This window comes from Protopterus annectens, chromosome 13.part0, assembly GCF_019279795.1.
Source record: "Protopterus annectens isolate FY-2018-M chromosome 13.part0, PAN1.0, whole genome shotgun sequence".
NCBI classification, from domain to species: domain Eukaryota; kingdom Metazoa; phylum Chordata; order Ceratodontiformes; family Protopteridae; genus Protopterus; species Protopterus annectens.
The window spans coordinates 446,610,805-446,625,334 of NC_056747.1; the positions used below are offsets into that span (position 1 = coordinate 446,610,805).

Here is a 14,530-nt window from a genome sequence, read left to right on the forward strand (position 1 = left end):
GAGGTTCCTGAGTTTGTGAGGGTGGCCTGTAGCATGCTACAATTTGCAGAGCAGTCTTGCCTATGGTTAATTGCACCTGGATGGTCTCCGATGCATCGTGCATTGCCGCCAGTCTTGAGGTGTGGGTGTCCTTGATGAATATGGATACCCCCCCTCCTTTCTTGGTATTGTCCGGATTTTGGGGCCGGAACGCATGATATGAGGTAAAACCTGATAGCGCTGGGGTGCTCTCAGGAGCCTTGAACCAGGTTTCTGTCACAGCACAGACATCGATGTTCTCCATACTGAGAAGGGCCTCGAGTGCGTGCATTTTGAGATTGAGACTTCTGGCATTGAGCAGCATTACCCTTAGTTTTTTTCCTTTTTTGTGTTCTAGGGTGGTAGGTTTAGAATTTGAGCCTTGCCTAAAAAAGGCACTATGGGGTGGCAAGAGCCTTTGCCAATATCCGGAATCCCAGGGTGACAGGTGCAAGCCGTCCCTTGAAGCAGCGTGGCTTGTCCAGCATGTCATCCCAGGCAGACAGATACTGAATCCCCTTTGAATGACACCAGTGTTTAAGCCAATTGTTAAAGCTGATCATCTTATCTCTGTATTGTGGCATCACTCTTGGTGAAGGTAGGATACTGCTCAAGGTCAGGGTCATACCTGCCTGGGCTACATAATCAGAGAGCTCCTCAATGTCTCTTTTCATGTAGTCCAAGGAGGTACGTCTCAGGTCGTTTACACCAGCGTGGACAATGACTGAGTCATATTTGTACTTGCTGTTGAGAGACCTGAGTGCTTGCGTTATGTGGCGGATTCTAGCGCCCGACAGGCAGCTTACTGTGACCTTCTCCTTACTCAGTCTGGTGAGCGGGCGTCAGTGTGTCTGACTATGGAGTCACCAATGACTAGTGTGTCTGGCATTGTGTTTGGCCTTAAGGGCTGTGACTGTTTGACACTCTGACTGTGAGGTCTATGTGTTGCAGGTGTTGTGTTCTGAGGTGGTGGTTGTTTGGGTGTCTGCTTTGGTGGCCTCTGCTGTTTTGGTAGATTTTTGATCAGAGTCTCCGAGTATGTCTTTGTGTGTTTATGTGTATGATTTGAGGTTGTAATGGTGCTATGTGAGACTGGGTCTATAGTGTGTGTGGTAACCTTCTCCTCCTGACTGGTCTTGCCAGTCCTGTGTTGAGAGAGCTCAGCCTCCAGTTTGGCCGTATAGTTGCATCTCTCGCATGTATTTGTGTTTTGTGGGAGGGGGAGAGGGTTGTCTGTGTACATGAGGCAATTGTAACATTGCCTCAGTATTCCCAGGTTCACCAGCTGAGCAGGAGAGGACACTAGTTTGAATTTGCGCATTAGTGCGGCATCAGTGTGTTTTTTACGAACGGTTCAATACCTTATTATTATTGTACTAAACTGTAATATTTGTTTTTTTAATAACTGTATACATGACTCGACATGACCAGGCAGTTTTAAATTATTTGTGTCTAGACAATTACTCTTCTATTTCCTGAATTCCACTTAATTGAACTACAAAACTTTGAGATGACGTTGCTGAAAATGTAGTTTACTGTACACCTGGATCACCGTAATTTAACTTTGGGAAACTAACCACTTGCCCACCATGGTGAACTTTGTCCTTTTTTCCACTATAGTACGATCTCTGGGTTGGTATATTTAGTTAGGAGTGTGGTGGGTACAGCCCCCCCCCACGTAGGATGGTGTGGGAGGCGAAGCCCCCTACTTGGGTGAGTTTAATTTGCTTTGGTTTCTTTTTAAAGTGTTGATGATCTGAAAGTTTTATTAAAGTACATTTTCGGCAATGGCATTTCATTGTATGACTAAGTGGGATTTCGGTAATTAGAAGATCCATGTCTATGGTCATATGACACAGTACCAAAATACAAACTTTCCTAAGTCCACCCACTGAAGAAAACTAACCAAAGTGTTTTTGCAAGAGGGGCAAACTCTTCATGCACCACCACAGCCCCATTAACGTAATATACCAACTTTGAGGTCATACAATACCAGAGAAAGGGGAAATTTCCCCTAACTTTGTTAAAATACCAGTCTGCAGCTCTCTTTTCAAAATGCATTCCTTTCTGTGATTGTGTCCATCATAGAATGCATTTGTTATGAATGACAGCTGGCCAGATGGAATGCTTCCATATGTGTATATCTGTGTTTAAGTATGTGTGTGTGTTGTGCATTTAGGTTCATAGGTTCATACTAGGCTATCTGCCCGAGGGCATTTATAAGCCTAGCCCATTGTTTTGTGGCTTACGCCACCCCTTTAGTATGGGGAACTATACCCATTATTTTGCTGTGCCTCTGTCGAGCAGTGACACTGAGGTAATTCCTGGGGTATATCTGCGATCTCCCATCCATTGGTCAAGATTTCTCTTGAACAAGGCCAGCGAGGTGCTCTGCCTCACATGTACCGGGATTTTGTTCCACAGCATAGGGAGTCTTTGGGTGATGAATCTATCTCTCCAGCACGTCCTATTAATAGCCGTGTCGAGGTTTAAGTCTCCGCCTTGTGGCTCTGATGGATCTAGATTTTTGAGGTGAAGCATATTCATCAAATCTGGGTTTGACATGGCCTTGTATGTTAGGCAAAGGTCACCTCTGAGCAAGCGTGCGACTGAATAGAGCTGGAGTTCTTTCAGTCAGGCAGCATAGGACAGATTTTTGAGACCCTTTATCCTTTTGGTGAGGAACTTTTGTGGCCTCTCCAGCTGCTGCAAGTGTCGGGTCAGATACATTCCGAATGGGGCATTGTACTCAATCATTGGTCTGATGAGTGATGAGTAAAGGGAGACTATGACCTCCCTTGATCTAGATGAGAATCCCTTCATGATAAGGTGGGCAATGTAGAAGGTCTTCCTAACTACTTTAGCTACATGGGTGTCGAATGACAGACTACTATCAACCTGGGTCCCCAGGTCCCTGATAAGTATATAAACTAAGTACAAAATGTGTACAAATTTAATATGTGCCAGTAATTGCATTAGGATCAGAGCACCTATTAACCGAAGTAGAACAAACAGTTACTATAAAGTCAAGAATGACGCCATAGAGTTAAATGCAGTACTGCAGGCAAAAAGGAATACATTTCAGCAGGTAACTGTAGTATCAAAAGGTAGTGTGAAGCCTGGTTACTGTTGTGCATCATGCCTTTACAGAGTGCAGTGTCAATCTGATGAGTTGTGTTAGCCTAGTATTCCACAGGAGAATTGATTAATCTGAATACTGTTAAGCTAACACAAACTAGTACTGATTATCAACTTTATTATACAGTTAAGCTGAGAAACACGCTGAGTATAAAATCAATAGCAGAACATTAAAATTCAGAGTGCGCACTGGCACTTTGGCTTCATTCCTTATAGTTGAACTGTGTTCTTCTAGAACTTTATGGGAGTTGGGCTTTGACGTAATAGTTAAGGTGTTTACCTCACAGACAATAGGTACAGGGTTTACTTCTCAGCTAAGAAAATTGGTTAGGCTTAAAATAGCCCACAAAAGCAGTTAGCCTAGTGCTCATCCCTGAATTTGATTAAATGTCACTTAAAGTCAGTATAACTGTCCTGTTGCATGCTGAATATAGTGTTTAAAGCGATTCCAGCACTTTCTCAAATCAGCAAGTATTTTTAGGAGTGCATAACTGTTCATGCCCTGGGAGAGCAAGATGTTCATCTTACTATTCACTAGTACAGTCCTCACTTTTGAGAGGTCCTGCCTGCAGGTAGCCCACAGCCAGCCAGTCTCCCAAAGCTCCTCCCTGCCCCAGGTTTCTGATCAGCATTCTCTTTCCTATGTGGGGGTGTCTGTAGCATAATGAGTACATTGGCTGATGCTATCTCCAGATCTTTCTTGCTGTGCATTTTGCACTGGTTGTATGCATCTGCACAGAGTGAGTTGTCTGACACCTGGCCTTCCTCCAAGAACAGATAATTACCCCATAGGAGATTTCTTTCCTGTATTGGTTGATGACTATTTTTGTAAAGCTGTTGTCTGATTCAGAATATAGGTCAGAAGAGTCCACTGTCATCTTTGACTAGCAGATACCAGAAAAGGACTTTCACAGTAAGTGTCTTGCTTCAGCCCCAAGCAGGATGTGGACTCTTAGCTGCACTGTTCTTCATTTACATTGAAGACCGTTTGACATCATCACAAGTCTGTACAGGTTTTGCTGCCAAAAAGGGGCATGAGCCTAGTTTCAGGCTACTGTGGCATCATTATTGGCCTATGGAAGCCCTTCTATAAAGAAACACAAAAGGAAGAAGCTTAGAAAACCAAGGATGTGACTGACAACTTGAGGTTTCCAAGGTCTAGTGATTCTGTAACAGCTGAGGTGCTTTTGCAGCCCCTGACAGCAGAATCCATTTTGGATGAGACCTTTCATGTGACCACTTCACAACAGACCATGCCTTTGGTTTCTAGCTTGTCTTTCTCAACCAACACTTTGAGGCACTTTCAGCAGCCTAAGACCCTCCAGCATATGAGGCCTGCATCTTGATTATGGAATAGAAAGGTGGAATCCTATGGATATTTGCATGCGAGGAAGATCTTGGCAACTGAACTGAGGCTTGGATTCCCTGCACTACAGCTATAGGCCTCAAAAGTCAGATATGTCCATATGTAGTAGGAACAAGTCACAAAAAGCTAAACTGGTTCAACCCAGCTTGCTTCGCCTTAGGCTGGGCAGTGCCTCAATTCAACACCCCCCCCACCCAGACTTCTTTGGATATATTGGTTCAGATGGCTGAAACCCTCATGACATACCAAGATCCAAGAAACTTGAGATGGAAGCTTGGTGTGTGTTTGGACCCTATTTGAAGAAAAGGATGGATTCCACTCCAGTGGAATCTAACTCCATAGTCACAGAAGCTAAGGAACTGACATATGTCAGCAAGGTCACATCAATTGAGACCCTGGACTTGGACATTGAGGAGAGCTTGTCCTCTGCTTCCCCACTGGAAGACCTTTCCTTTGGCGATACATTTCAGAAAATGAAACTGACTTTCCAGTGGGATCCCAAAGTCCAACAAACGTCTAGGGCCTTCATGGGTCTCCTTGAACCCATGCTTCTTGCTATCCCTCCAGTGTTAGAGGTTCTGAAAGATATGTTTCTGAATGCATTAATGGCATCTGGCTCCCTTCACCTTGCTCCAAGGAAATCTGACTGGCTTTATGGGGTCAAGGATTCACTGGAACCCATTTGCTGATCAAATGTGATGTCCCTGGATCCTAATAAGGGAGCAGTTGCAGCTCCTGCCAGAAATCGTATCTCAAATGGCAAGTAGAGCAGAGCTGTTGATATATTTGGGGAACAGTGTGTACAGTCAGTGTATTAAACTGCCAGTCCCATATGTTGCCTTAGCAACAGATAAACTGCTGATGCAGACAAGGACCAATGTAGAGAGGATTAAGGATAAATATCTGACACAAGCCTGTTAATTCTTTTACTGTTTAGTCAAGTATTCTAAGAAATGTAGCTATTATGCTGTTGATGCATCTTAACAGGGCTATTAGAGAAGGCATACCTGGCTGAGGACAATATCTGTACCAAAAAATGTGAAGTCTGATATTCTAAATGTCCCCTTGAGCAAGGACCTATTCCTTGGACTCCCTGCTCAAGAAGTATATGGAGTGGAAGGGTAAGACTATCTAGTCTGTTTGAATGTGTTTTCAGACGTATGTGTCTAGGTACTGTAGAAGTTTCCCAGCCAAGACCCAGCCTTCAAATTCCAGACAAAAACCAGCTAGATATGTCAAGGGATAAAAAAGATAAGTGTAAAAAGGAATGGCAAGGGGAAAACACTTTATAGAAAAAGGAATAATGAGCAAAATGTAGCCAGAAGCTTTGGGGCACCTCATGGCTGAGGCCCCTACCTCTGAGGGATCAGCCATGACTCAACTTGGCTAACTCCTCCTCTTAGCCATTCCCCAAGAACATCCCAACCCCCTCCATTCTTGTTTCCTATCCTCCAAAACTTGAAGGGAACTTATCTGCCTTTTTAATCAATTGGAAAGAAGTCACTGAGGACAAGTGATTGCTAAGCTTAATGGAAAAAAAATGGATACAGCTTTCAGTTCATAGAGATACCTATTCTAGATGTATCCTACCAATTCCCAGGTATTACACTCAGTTCATCCTTCAAGTTCTAAAAGTTATGCAAGAAACAATGGGGAAAGTGCCATCATAGGAGGAAGGCACAAGGTTTTACTCTAGATTGTTTCTGACTCCAAGGAAGGAGGTGCCTTTAAGGCCCATTCTAGATCTCTCCTATCTAAACCAATTTGTAAAAGCACCCAGAATCAAGGTGGTCACACTTCAGAGACTCCTGTCAATTATTCCTGCATGTGCATTCATGGTAATCCTGGTCTTGTAGGATGCTTACCTTCACATTCCCATAAGCACAAGATTCACAGCAGTGAGAGAGAGAGAGAGAGAGAGAGAGAGCATTATCCTTTTACCATCTTGTCCTTTGGCTTGTTCAGTATACCCACAGTACTCACAATTTTTTTGACTACAGTAATAATCTTTTGCAGAGCAAAGTGCATTCAGTGCTACTCCTACCTAGACAATTGTGTTCTACTAAAAGAGCCCTACTACGGTGCTATGATTGCCCTGAATTTCACTATAAAGTGATTCAGGGACTAGGACTTGACAGTAAAGCATAGAGAAATCTTCCCTGATTCCTTCTCAGAGAGTGAACATTCTGGAAACGTGTGGACACTACTTATTGCAGGGCCTTCCTCTCTCAGGACAAACTGGAGAAGCTGACAAACTAGCTTCATTTAAAAGGAGAAGATCACAGGCAACATTTAAGGCATGTAGGGTACTCAGCAGCATGCATTCTGTTGGTGCCTTTGACACATGAGGAAATTTCAGTGGTACTTAAAAAAGCAGGTGGAATCAGCACCTCCACCAAATGGAAATGAGTATTTGCTTACTATACACAAAAAGTCTCATTGTGGAGGCAGGGAATGAGTCATGAACAAGGTGAAACCCTCAGTCTCTGGAGTCAACAATTACCCTTGCAGCAGAATTCTAAGACATAGCATGGGGTCCCATCTGATCCAAGAGACGTAGGAAAGTAGAAGTACATAAACAACAAGGAAATAATGGCACTTATTCTACCACTGAAATATTTTCTTCTTGCATTGCGGGTGGTTGCCATACAAGTGCAGACAGGCACTCCACAGTAATGCGGTATATAAATAAACAAGGAGGGACTTGCTCACACTTATTTTGCAGACTAGCCATGCAAGCTTGGGAAATATAAGGGGTGTATCTATGAAGAACATGTATATTCCTTCTAAAGAGAAAGTGGTAACAGACTGTGCAGAACCAATGCAGATACTTATGAATTCATGCTGCCCACAGAAACTTTCCTAAACCTGACCAGCATATAGGGAGTACAAGAAACCTATATGTTGAACAAGAAACTGAGACGGGTTATCAACTCCAGGGGCCTGGAGGGCAGATGCCTTCTTTCTGAACTGGACAGGTCTGTACACTTTCCATCCTGTACCCTTGATCCCCAAGATACTGACAAAACTGTTGGAGAGAATGCTAAAAATGATGCTCGTAGCTCCTTTTTGACCAAGAACTAACTGATTCCCTATCATTTGTTACTTATCAAGAAGAAAATATGGGATCCTGTCTCAGCAAGTGGACCTTCTGTTGCAGAATAGAGTATCTGTCCTGCACCCCAACCCGATCAAACTGAGGATAACAGTCTGTATGGTCTCACACTAATCCCAGGAAGACACAACATTTAAGAGGAAGAGCATTAAGAAGGAGGCTAGAAAACCCACCACAAGCAAATCTTACCTAGCAAAGTGGAAAAGGTTCTTCTGGTGCCAATCCAGGGACCATGATCCCCATAAAGTCTAAGATGACATTTTGTCCTGAAGTACTTGTTAGAGCTCTACAAATCCAGTTTAGTCTACACATCTATTGAAGTGCATGCCTCTGCTACTTCGACTTGTCTACTTGTGGGGACTTCCTTTATACTTGCCCAAGAGACAGATTGCTCCTTCGTTGGACCTCAGATGATAAGTTCTATGGAAGTTGACATTCCCACCTTCGGAACCAGCAGTCTATTGCCCTATGCAGTTACTCGTTTGGAAAATTATGTTCTTAGTGGTAATAACCTTTGTGTTTTTCTGGTGTTCTATCAAAACAAAATAATGCTACAATCGTGCCTTCCTTTATGCTTAGTGATTACTGAACTGACTTTAAACTAGACCATTCAACTCCCAGTCTTTTTTCCTAAACTTCAAAACTAAGGGAAAGGACCTTGCATTCTCTTGATGAGCATTGGCAGCTGAGATTCTACCTACCCAGAACAAAAGATTTGACTAGAACAAAACAGCTGTTTGTTTCCTTTGCAAAAGGAAAAGAGGGTAAACTTATAAGTAAACAAACCCTCAATGGTTGGGCATTGCATTCTGTTATCAGCACAGTAGGGAAACCGGTTCCAGAATACATTAGAGTACATTCCACTAGAGCCACAGTTTCCACTTCAGTTTTCCTTAGAGGAGTCTCCACCCAGGCTATGCCTGAAGCAGCCACTTGGTCTTTAGTTGCACACTTTTTCAGAGTATTAATAACTGGGGACTTCATCTAGAGCTAGGTCAGGATTTGCTTCTGCTGACCTACAACAGCTTATTTCCAAATGGGTCCTCCACCACCCCTCTTCTCACTGATTTCGGAATCTTCCCAAAAGTGCGGGCTGTGACAGTGAGTACTACAATGAACATAGCAGAGTTGTGTTAGGAACTTAATATGAATGTAGACGTTTGAGTAGTTTCACTGCATTGTCCAAGCTCCCTTTCTCCATCCCCCTTTTTCTGCTTTTCCTTGGTATTACTGTGATGTTTTGGGTGGCATCCTCATCTTACTTTTCCCCTCCTGCTTTATACACTGGCAGGCCTTCATCCCTTGTTTTGTTAGCCTTCTCTTGGAGTATTGGGATTGGGACACATTGGGTTGGACCCAAGCTGGTGGTGGAGGTTCCACCTGGTCCACCCTGCTCTTGGGTCAGTTGGCTTCATCCCTGGTTCTGCTAGGGCAAGAAAGAACCAAAGATGGAATCAGCTGATACATCCTGTATGCTACTGACAAGAGAGAACCCAGGGGGGAGAGTAGACCTCTGGAAAACTGTCTACCTGCAAGCTACTTTCAGGCAGAGGTATCTCAAAGTGAGCACTGCAACTGTGAACCTTGTTTAACATCTGTGTTTATGTTAAATTCCTAACACAACTGTATTGTCTTGAGTCAAAAAATACATTAAGCCTTCTTTTTTTTCAAAGTAATTTAGATGCTTTCATGTGCAATTCAAGATGCATAATTTGGCAAAAAAAGAACAAAGAACGTTTTATTATTCCAGGTGTGTTTTCTTTCAGAAGTACTTGGACATTAGGCTGGCAGGCAAAACAGTCCTGACATTTATAGAACTCTCAGAAAATATATCCGAGCTTTACTGTATGTCCTCCTTTATAAGAAACATCTAACAAGGTTGTAAGTTAGGGCATACATGGCATGTGTACTGCGACAGCTGTATCAAGCATCGGCCACAGGCTTCCTAAACTTAACATCATTGGTTACAGTTTCTTTGACTAGGAGGCTATATGGCTACACAGAGCTGAACCATAGGGGAAGAGTGCCTGTCTTACTCACATCAGGTTCATTTGTTTCATAGTACTTGAACACAGTCCTATACACTGTTGGAGTTTTAACAAGACCTTAAGACGAGGCTGCTAACTCTCTTGTCAGGTGTTTCTTGAATGAGCATATCTTGTGACAAAATAAAATTCTTTAGAATACTGCTGTCTGAGAGAGAGAGAGAGAGAGAGTGGTTAGGTACCTTCTTTAGGAATTTTCTATATCTGGGTGCCTTTGCATGAATTTCTCTTCAAATAACTTTAAAGTTGCTTTTTTTTTTTGTATTGATTATTTTGCTTTTCCCCTTTGCATAAATTTTGCTCCTTACCAGATCTCCTCCTCTTCTTCCCGTGTCCATGTTTCATTTTTATAGTATTGAGAAACCTCTGTTTTTGTTTATATTTTCTCACTTCTTCTGATGCTTCTTTTTCCAGATATCCCAGTTTTTCTTCATCAAGCCAATGCTTTTTCATTGTTCTGTTGCATTAAGTATACATTTTTATTTATAGCCTTTTTGTTAGCTTTCTTGTTTTAAGTATTTTTCTTTCCTCTAATTCCTCTATTTTAATTTTTCTAAATATCTTGTATATTGAAGTTCTGGCCTTCTTGTGTAATCGTTATTGTAAATATTTTCTTCCTTATCCTCAATAGTCCACTTCATCTCCTGTATGCCTGTTTTTTTTGCCTGTCAGTTTTTGTGGAGTGCTTTTTGTTTTACTTCTGGGGGGGGGGGCCCTCTCCCTCCCCCCCCCCCCATCTACTGAGCCTGGCCTAACTCTTTTTTACGATTGTTTCCAAATCCTGATGATTATACACGGCCTTCTCTTCTAGTCCTGGCACCAATGCATACACCAGGATTGGGCACTTTATTCTGGAACCTGTGTACCCAGTCTTCATTATTTTTTAACCTATCTTTCTCCATGATATATAAAATACAGTCTATATGTATCATCATCATGTTGGTGAGATTTTGTAAAAATAGCACCCCCCCCCCCTCAAATGAAGGTGCTGACCAAGACATGAGAATAAATTCTGTTCTAGAAATACTACTTTTCTTTTCTTGCTTCATCTCTCAGAAACTCTCCATTCAGACCCTTTTCATCTCTCCATTCGGACCCCAGTTCTTTCCTGTAAGTGACGTATTTACAGTAAGGTAGCTACAGGTCTGTGCTTTCATATGTTCTCATCTCATGGCATGCAGCAGATTATGGGAGCATAAGCATTACATCACTGAAGGTGATATATGAAGAGTTAAACTGTATTTATTTAAACAGGTGTATTCGTCTGAGGTTTGCTGTTGAGTTGTTTCTTCTTACATTTTAGTGAACCACATTTCTTACGGCGTTTCCTTCTGTCTGTATGGTATACTCATTATAATTACCTTACCATACTGTAATAGATGTACATGTTTTTGTTTCTTTGTTCCTTATTTACTTTTCTCTGGGCTCAGACTGACACTGGTCTTTTGTGATTAGAGCAATACACTGGTTAACAAATTCAAAAATAATGAATAAAATGAAACCATGAAAGTAATGCTGCCAACCCACTCTGTGTGGTTACCTTGCTTTGATGTAAAGTACTGTTTGAAAATGGGTGTAGAGCTGTCACATATTTGGACCACACAATAATTTTTTTTTTATATTTTCATTTTCAGGTATGCATTTACAGTTATTGCCAATATCACTGTGTATGGTCTGGCGTGGTTGTTCTTTCACTTTGAAGTGGGGCACCCAGTCGTACACACAGTTGCACATCTGGGGAGTAGTGATGACCTTGGCAGAGAAGATGTTACAGTCTTTCGAGTATGTACAGTAATGCTTCCATCTTTCTCCCACATAAAATGCAGTACATGTGTGTATATTAATGTGATGGTAATGTGTACTCTTGAGGCATTTAGCTTGCTGTTTTTTGCTCCTCTAGGTGAACTTATTATGGACTAACCTCACTGTCACTGCTCTTGCTGCACAGTGTAAACAACTCAACAAAATATGTGCATTTAAAGATCATGGGCATTTTTTTTGTACTTTATTCTTTTTTAAAAGAGTATATGTGTGTATGAACTCTTGTTGAAAAACTCCCAACTGAAAGTAGAAATCTTACTGAAATGCCACCCAATGCCTTGTATTAATTATAATGTGCAGGTGCCAAATTATATCACTGATCTGTTAAGCACTAATTAGGGGTGATTGTAATGTTTACACAATTTGTAAAGTAATTAGTTAATTGTCAACTTGTTAAAAGAAATTGACAACCGACTACAGATCATGCATTTTGTTTGCCAAACTTTTACTTTACTTGAACATGTTTGAAATTACCTAATTACTTGAATGGATGACCAACTTGAAATAACCCCTTCTATGAAATATGTTTGGCTTTTCACAACATGGTTTTGTGAAAGCAACTCGACAAATGTGGTGTTTAGTGGAATTTTACTTTCTTCAAGAATGTGTGATTACTGTTTCACTAATACTAAATATTTTAAGACTGACTATAAATCACCAGCTTGCACCATCAAAGTCCTAGAAAAACATGGCACATTTTGTTAGCGGACACATTTTATTTGGATGTGATGGGGTTCGTACTAATATTTGAGATGGAAGGCTGCAGGAAGAACATGCCAAAAAGATTTCCCTTTTTATGAGATTTGACCTAACCAATGAGTCTGCACCTGCACACCAGCTTAAATAAATTATAACAAAGAGAAAACTACTTCCCAACTCACATAATAGATTTAAAATTCCTCACATTAAACTTAACTTTAACAATATCAGGCTGGTAAGGCAAAACCACAAACATAAATTAGCTTCTGAAAATGAGGAGAATTATAAGACCTTTTTTAGTTTTATAAGTGAAGTATAAGAAATACCAACCAACAGTGTTCTGAACTGATCCAGAATGGCACCATCCACTTGACCAGTAGACCTAGCAAATAGACAGACAGAAAAATGTGCAAACCCTATCCCTGAAACAACTGATGTTATGTCGTCCAATCTCGCCTACATTCTTACCCATGGGTTCGGAGCCGAATGTCTGCTCCGACTCGGCCATACTTTAGCTCGAAGTCTTTCTGTTGGCTGGGCTAAGATGGTATCCCATGCTACACTGCTCTCTATACCCAGATCTCGTTTGCCGCTCGTGTAGCTCGGACGTGGTCTCGCTCTTGGCTGTGGCTAAGTACGTTTTCTTCTTTATAGCAGAGAAGTTTTTTACAAAAAAAAAAGCTATTTTCATAGCTTTTGTGTGTGTTTCTTGAACTGGGTTGTGGAAGAGTTGTTTTTTCTTATAGCGTGTTCTTGTGGTATCCCACTAGCTGTTTCCAACGGGCTAGGCCCATTTCAGTTAGAGGACCTAGTCTGTCCCCTTGCTTTTCTTGTGTGCTTTTTCCCTTGGGCTAAAACCGTTTAAATTAGTTGAATTAGTCCTCCCCCTTGTACTTGTGTCTAGGACCGTTTTAGTTAGAGGTCTGTGTGGTGTACTGTTTGTTTGTCCTGTTCCCGCGCTTGTGGCTGTTTGACCATTGGTCTAGTTTTTGAGTTAGTTACTCAGTGTTTGTGGTAACTGTCTAAAGATACTAAGGAGCATAAGCCCTTGGGCTTTAAGAAGTTCACCAAGTGTAGTTACAAGATGTCCATCACTGATGGACACTCTGTGTGTACTGTCTGGGAGCGATTCACTTCCAGGAATCATGTAGTTTTTGTCATGCTTTTAGCCCACGTGTTCTTCAAAATCAATTTGTTCTTCCTTTCCTGAAGGGACTTCTGAAGCTCTCCTTCGAGGAGGGTTTGGAGAGTGCTTCCAGCTTTAAGTCTTCTCCATCAAAAGCTAAATCTTCCAAGGCTAAAAAGTGATCCCCGGCTCCATCAGTATCATCAGAGCCGCCAGCGAAAACAGCAAAATCTTCAACAACATCCTCTGCTTCATTGTCCTCGGGGCCGCAGGAAGTGTCGGTGGTTATGGAACCTGCTTCGGCTCCAGTTTTCTTGGAGCCTGTTCGGAGCCGGTCGCCTAGCACTAGGCCAGTATCTCCTCCTCACAGTTCTCCATCAGAGAGGAGGTCTCGATCTCCTTCCCTATCCTCCAAATCCTCCAGGACCTTATTGGATGTGGACATCGATAGAGTGGTGCAGAGATTTCTTCAGTCACCGGTACTGGCAAAATTGTTTTAGGCTCCGACCCAGTTGGCTCCGGAGCCGGTCCCTCTACCTACATCGATACTTCCTCCTCAGAGTGCATTTCAGCTTTCGGAGCCGGAGTGCTCGGCTCTGTGTGATGTTGCTAGTTCGGTTCCGACAGCCCCTCCTGGCTTATCTGTTCCGACATCAGCTCCGACCCCGTCGGCACCATCCACAGGGTTCAGGACTCAGGATTCCTTGGTCGGACCCGAGGGAGAGGCTTCAGGACATCTCTCTGCTCCTAGTCTCCCTCTTGGTGCTTCGGTGCGGGGAAGCATGACTCCTGTCTCTGCTTCGGAGGCTGGTCGATCTTTGGACCCGGGAGGACCAGCTTTCGAGGCCATGCGAAGCACGCTGGCCAGGTAGTCATCGGCATCATATGGTTCGGTCACTCTGTCCCCTACAGCACTGGTGCAGGTCTCTGATCACCCTCTATCTCTTGACTGCGGAGCCCTAAGGCCTCAGGGTACCCCCACGAGTGGTCCCCATATTTCTGAGGGCCCCTTGAGTTTTTGCCTGAGGAGCCACCCAGAAAGAGAACGTGCTAGAGGAAGCACATAGATTCCCAAAATGAGTCTCTCACATCAGACACTGACCTCGAGGAATCGGAGGGGTCCCCTAAGTCATCCTCTGAGGATGTTTCTTTCTCTGACATCCTAGAGATTTTGAAGCAAAGAGGTGACTGGCCATCCAAAG

General features: G+C 42.6%; 1 protein-coding gene across 1 annotated transcript in view; it reads left to right on the forward strand.

Annotated features, from left to right (window-relative positions):
• The window catches only part of LOC122787398 (major facilitator superfamily domain-containing protein 12-like), a 163,215-nt gene extending 151,598 nt beyond the window's left edge, over window positions 1–11,617 (forward strand). The window contains exon 3 of the mRNA XM_044054093.1: window positions 11,317–11,617. Within this exon, the coding sequence (XP_043910028.1) occupies window positions 11,317–11,602 (286 nt within the window). The 3' untranslated portion in view covers window positions 11,603–11,617. The remainder of the gene's footprint in view (window positions 1–11,316) is intronic.
• The last annotated feature ends 2,913 nt before the right edge of the window (window positions 11,618–14,530 follow it).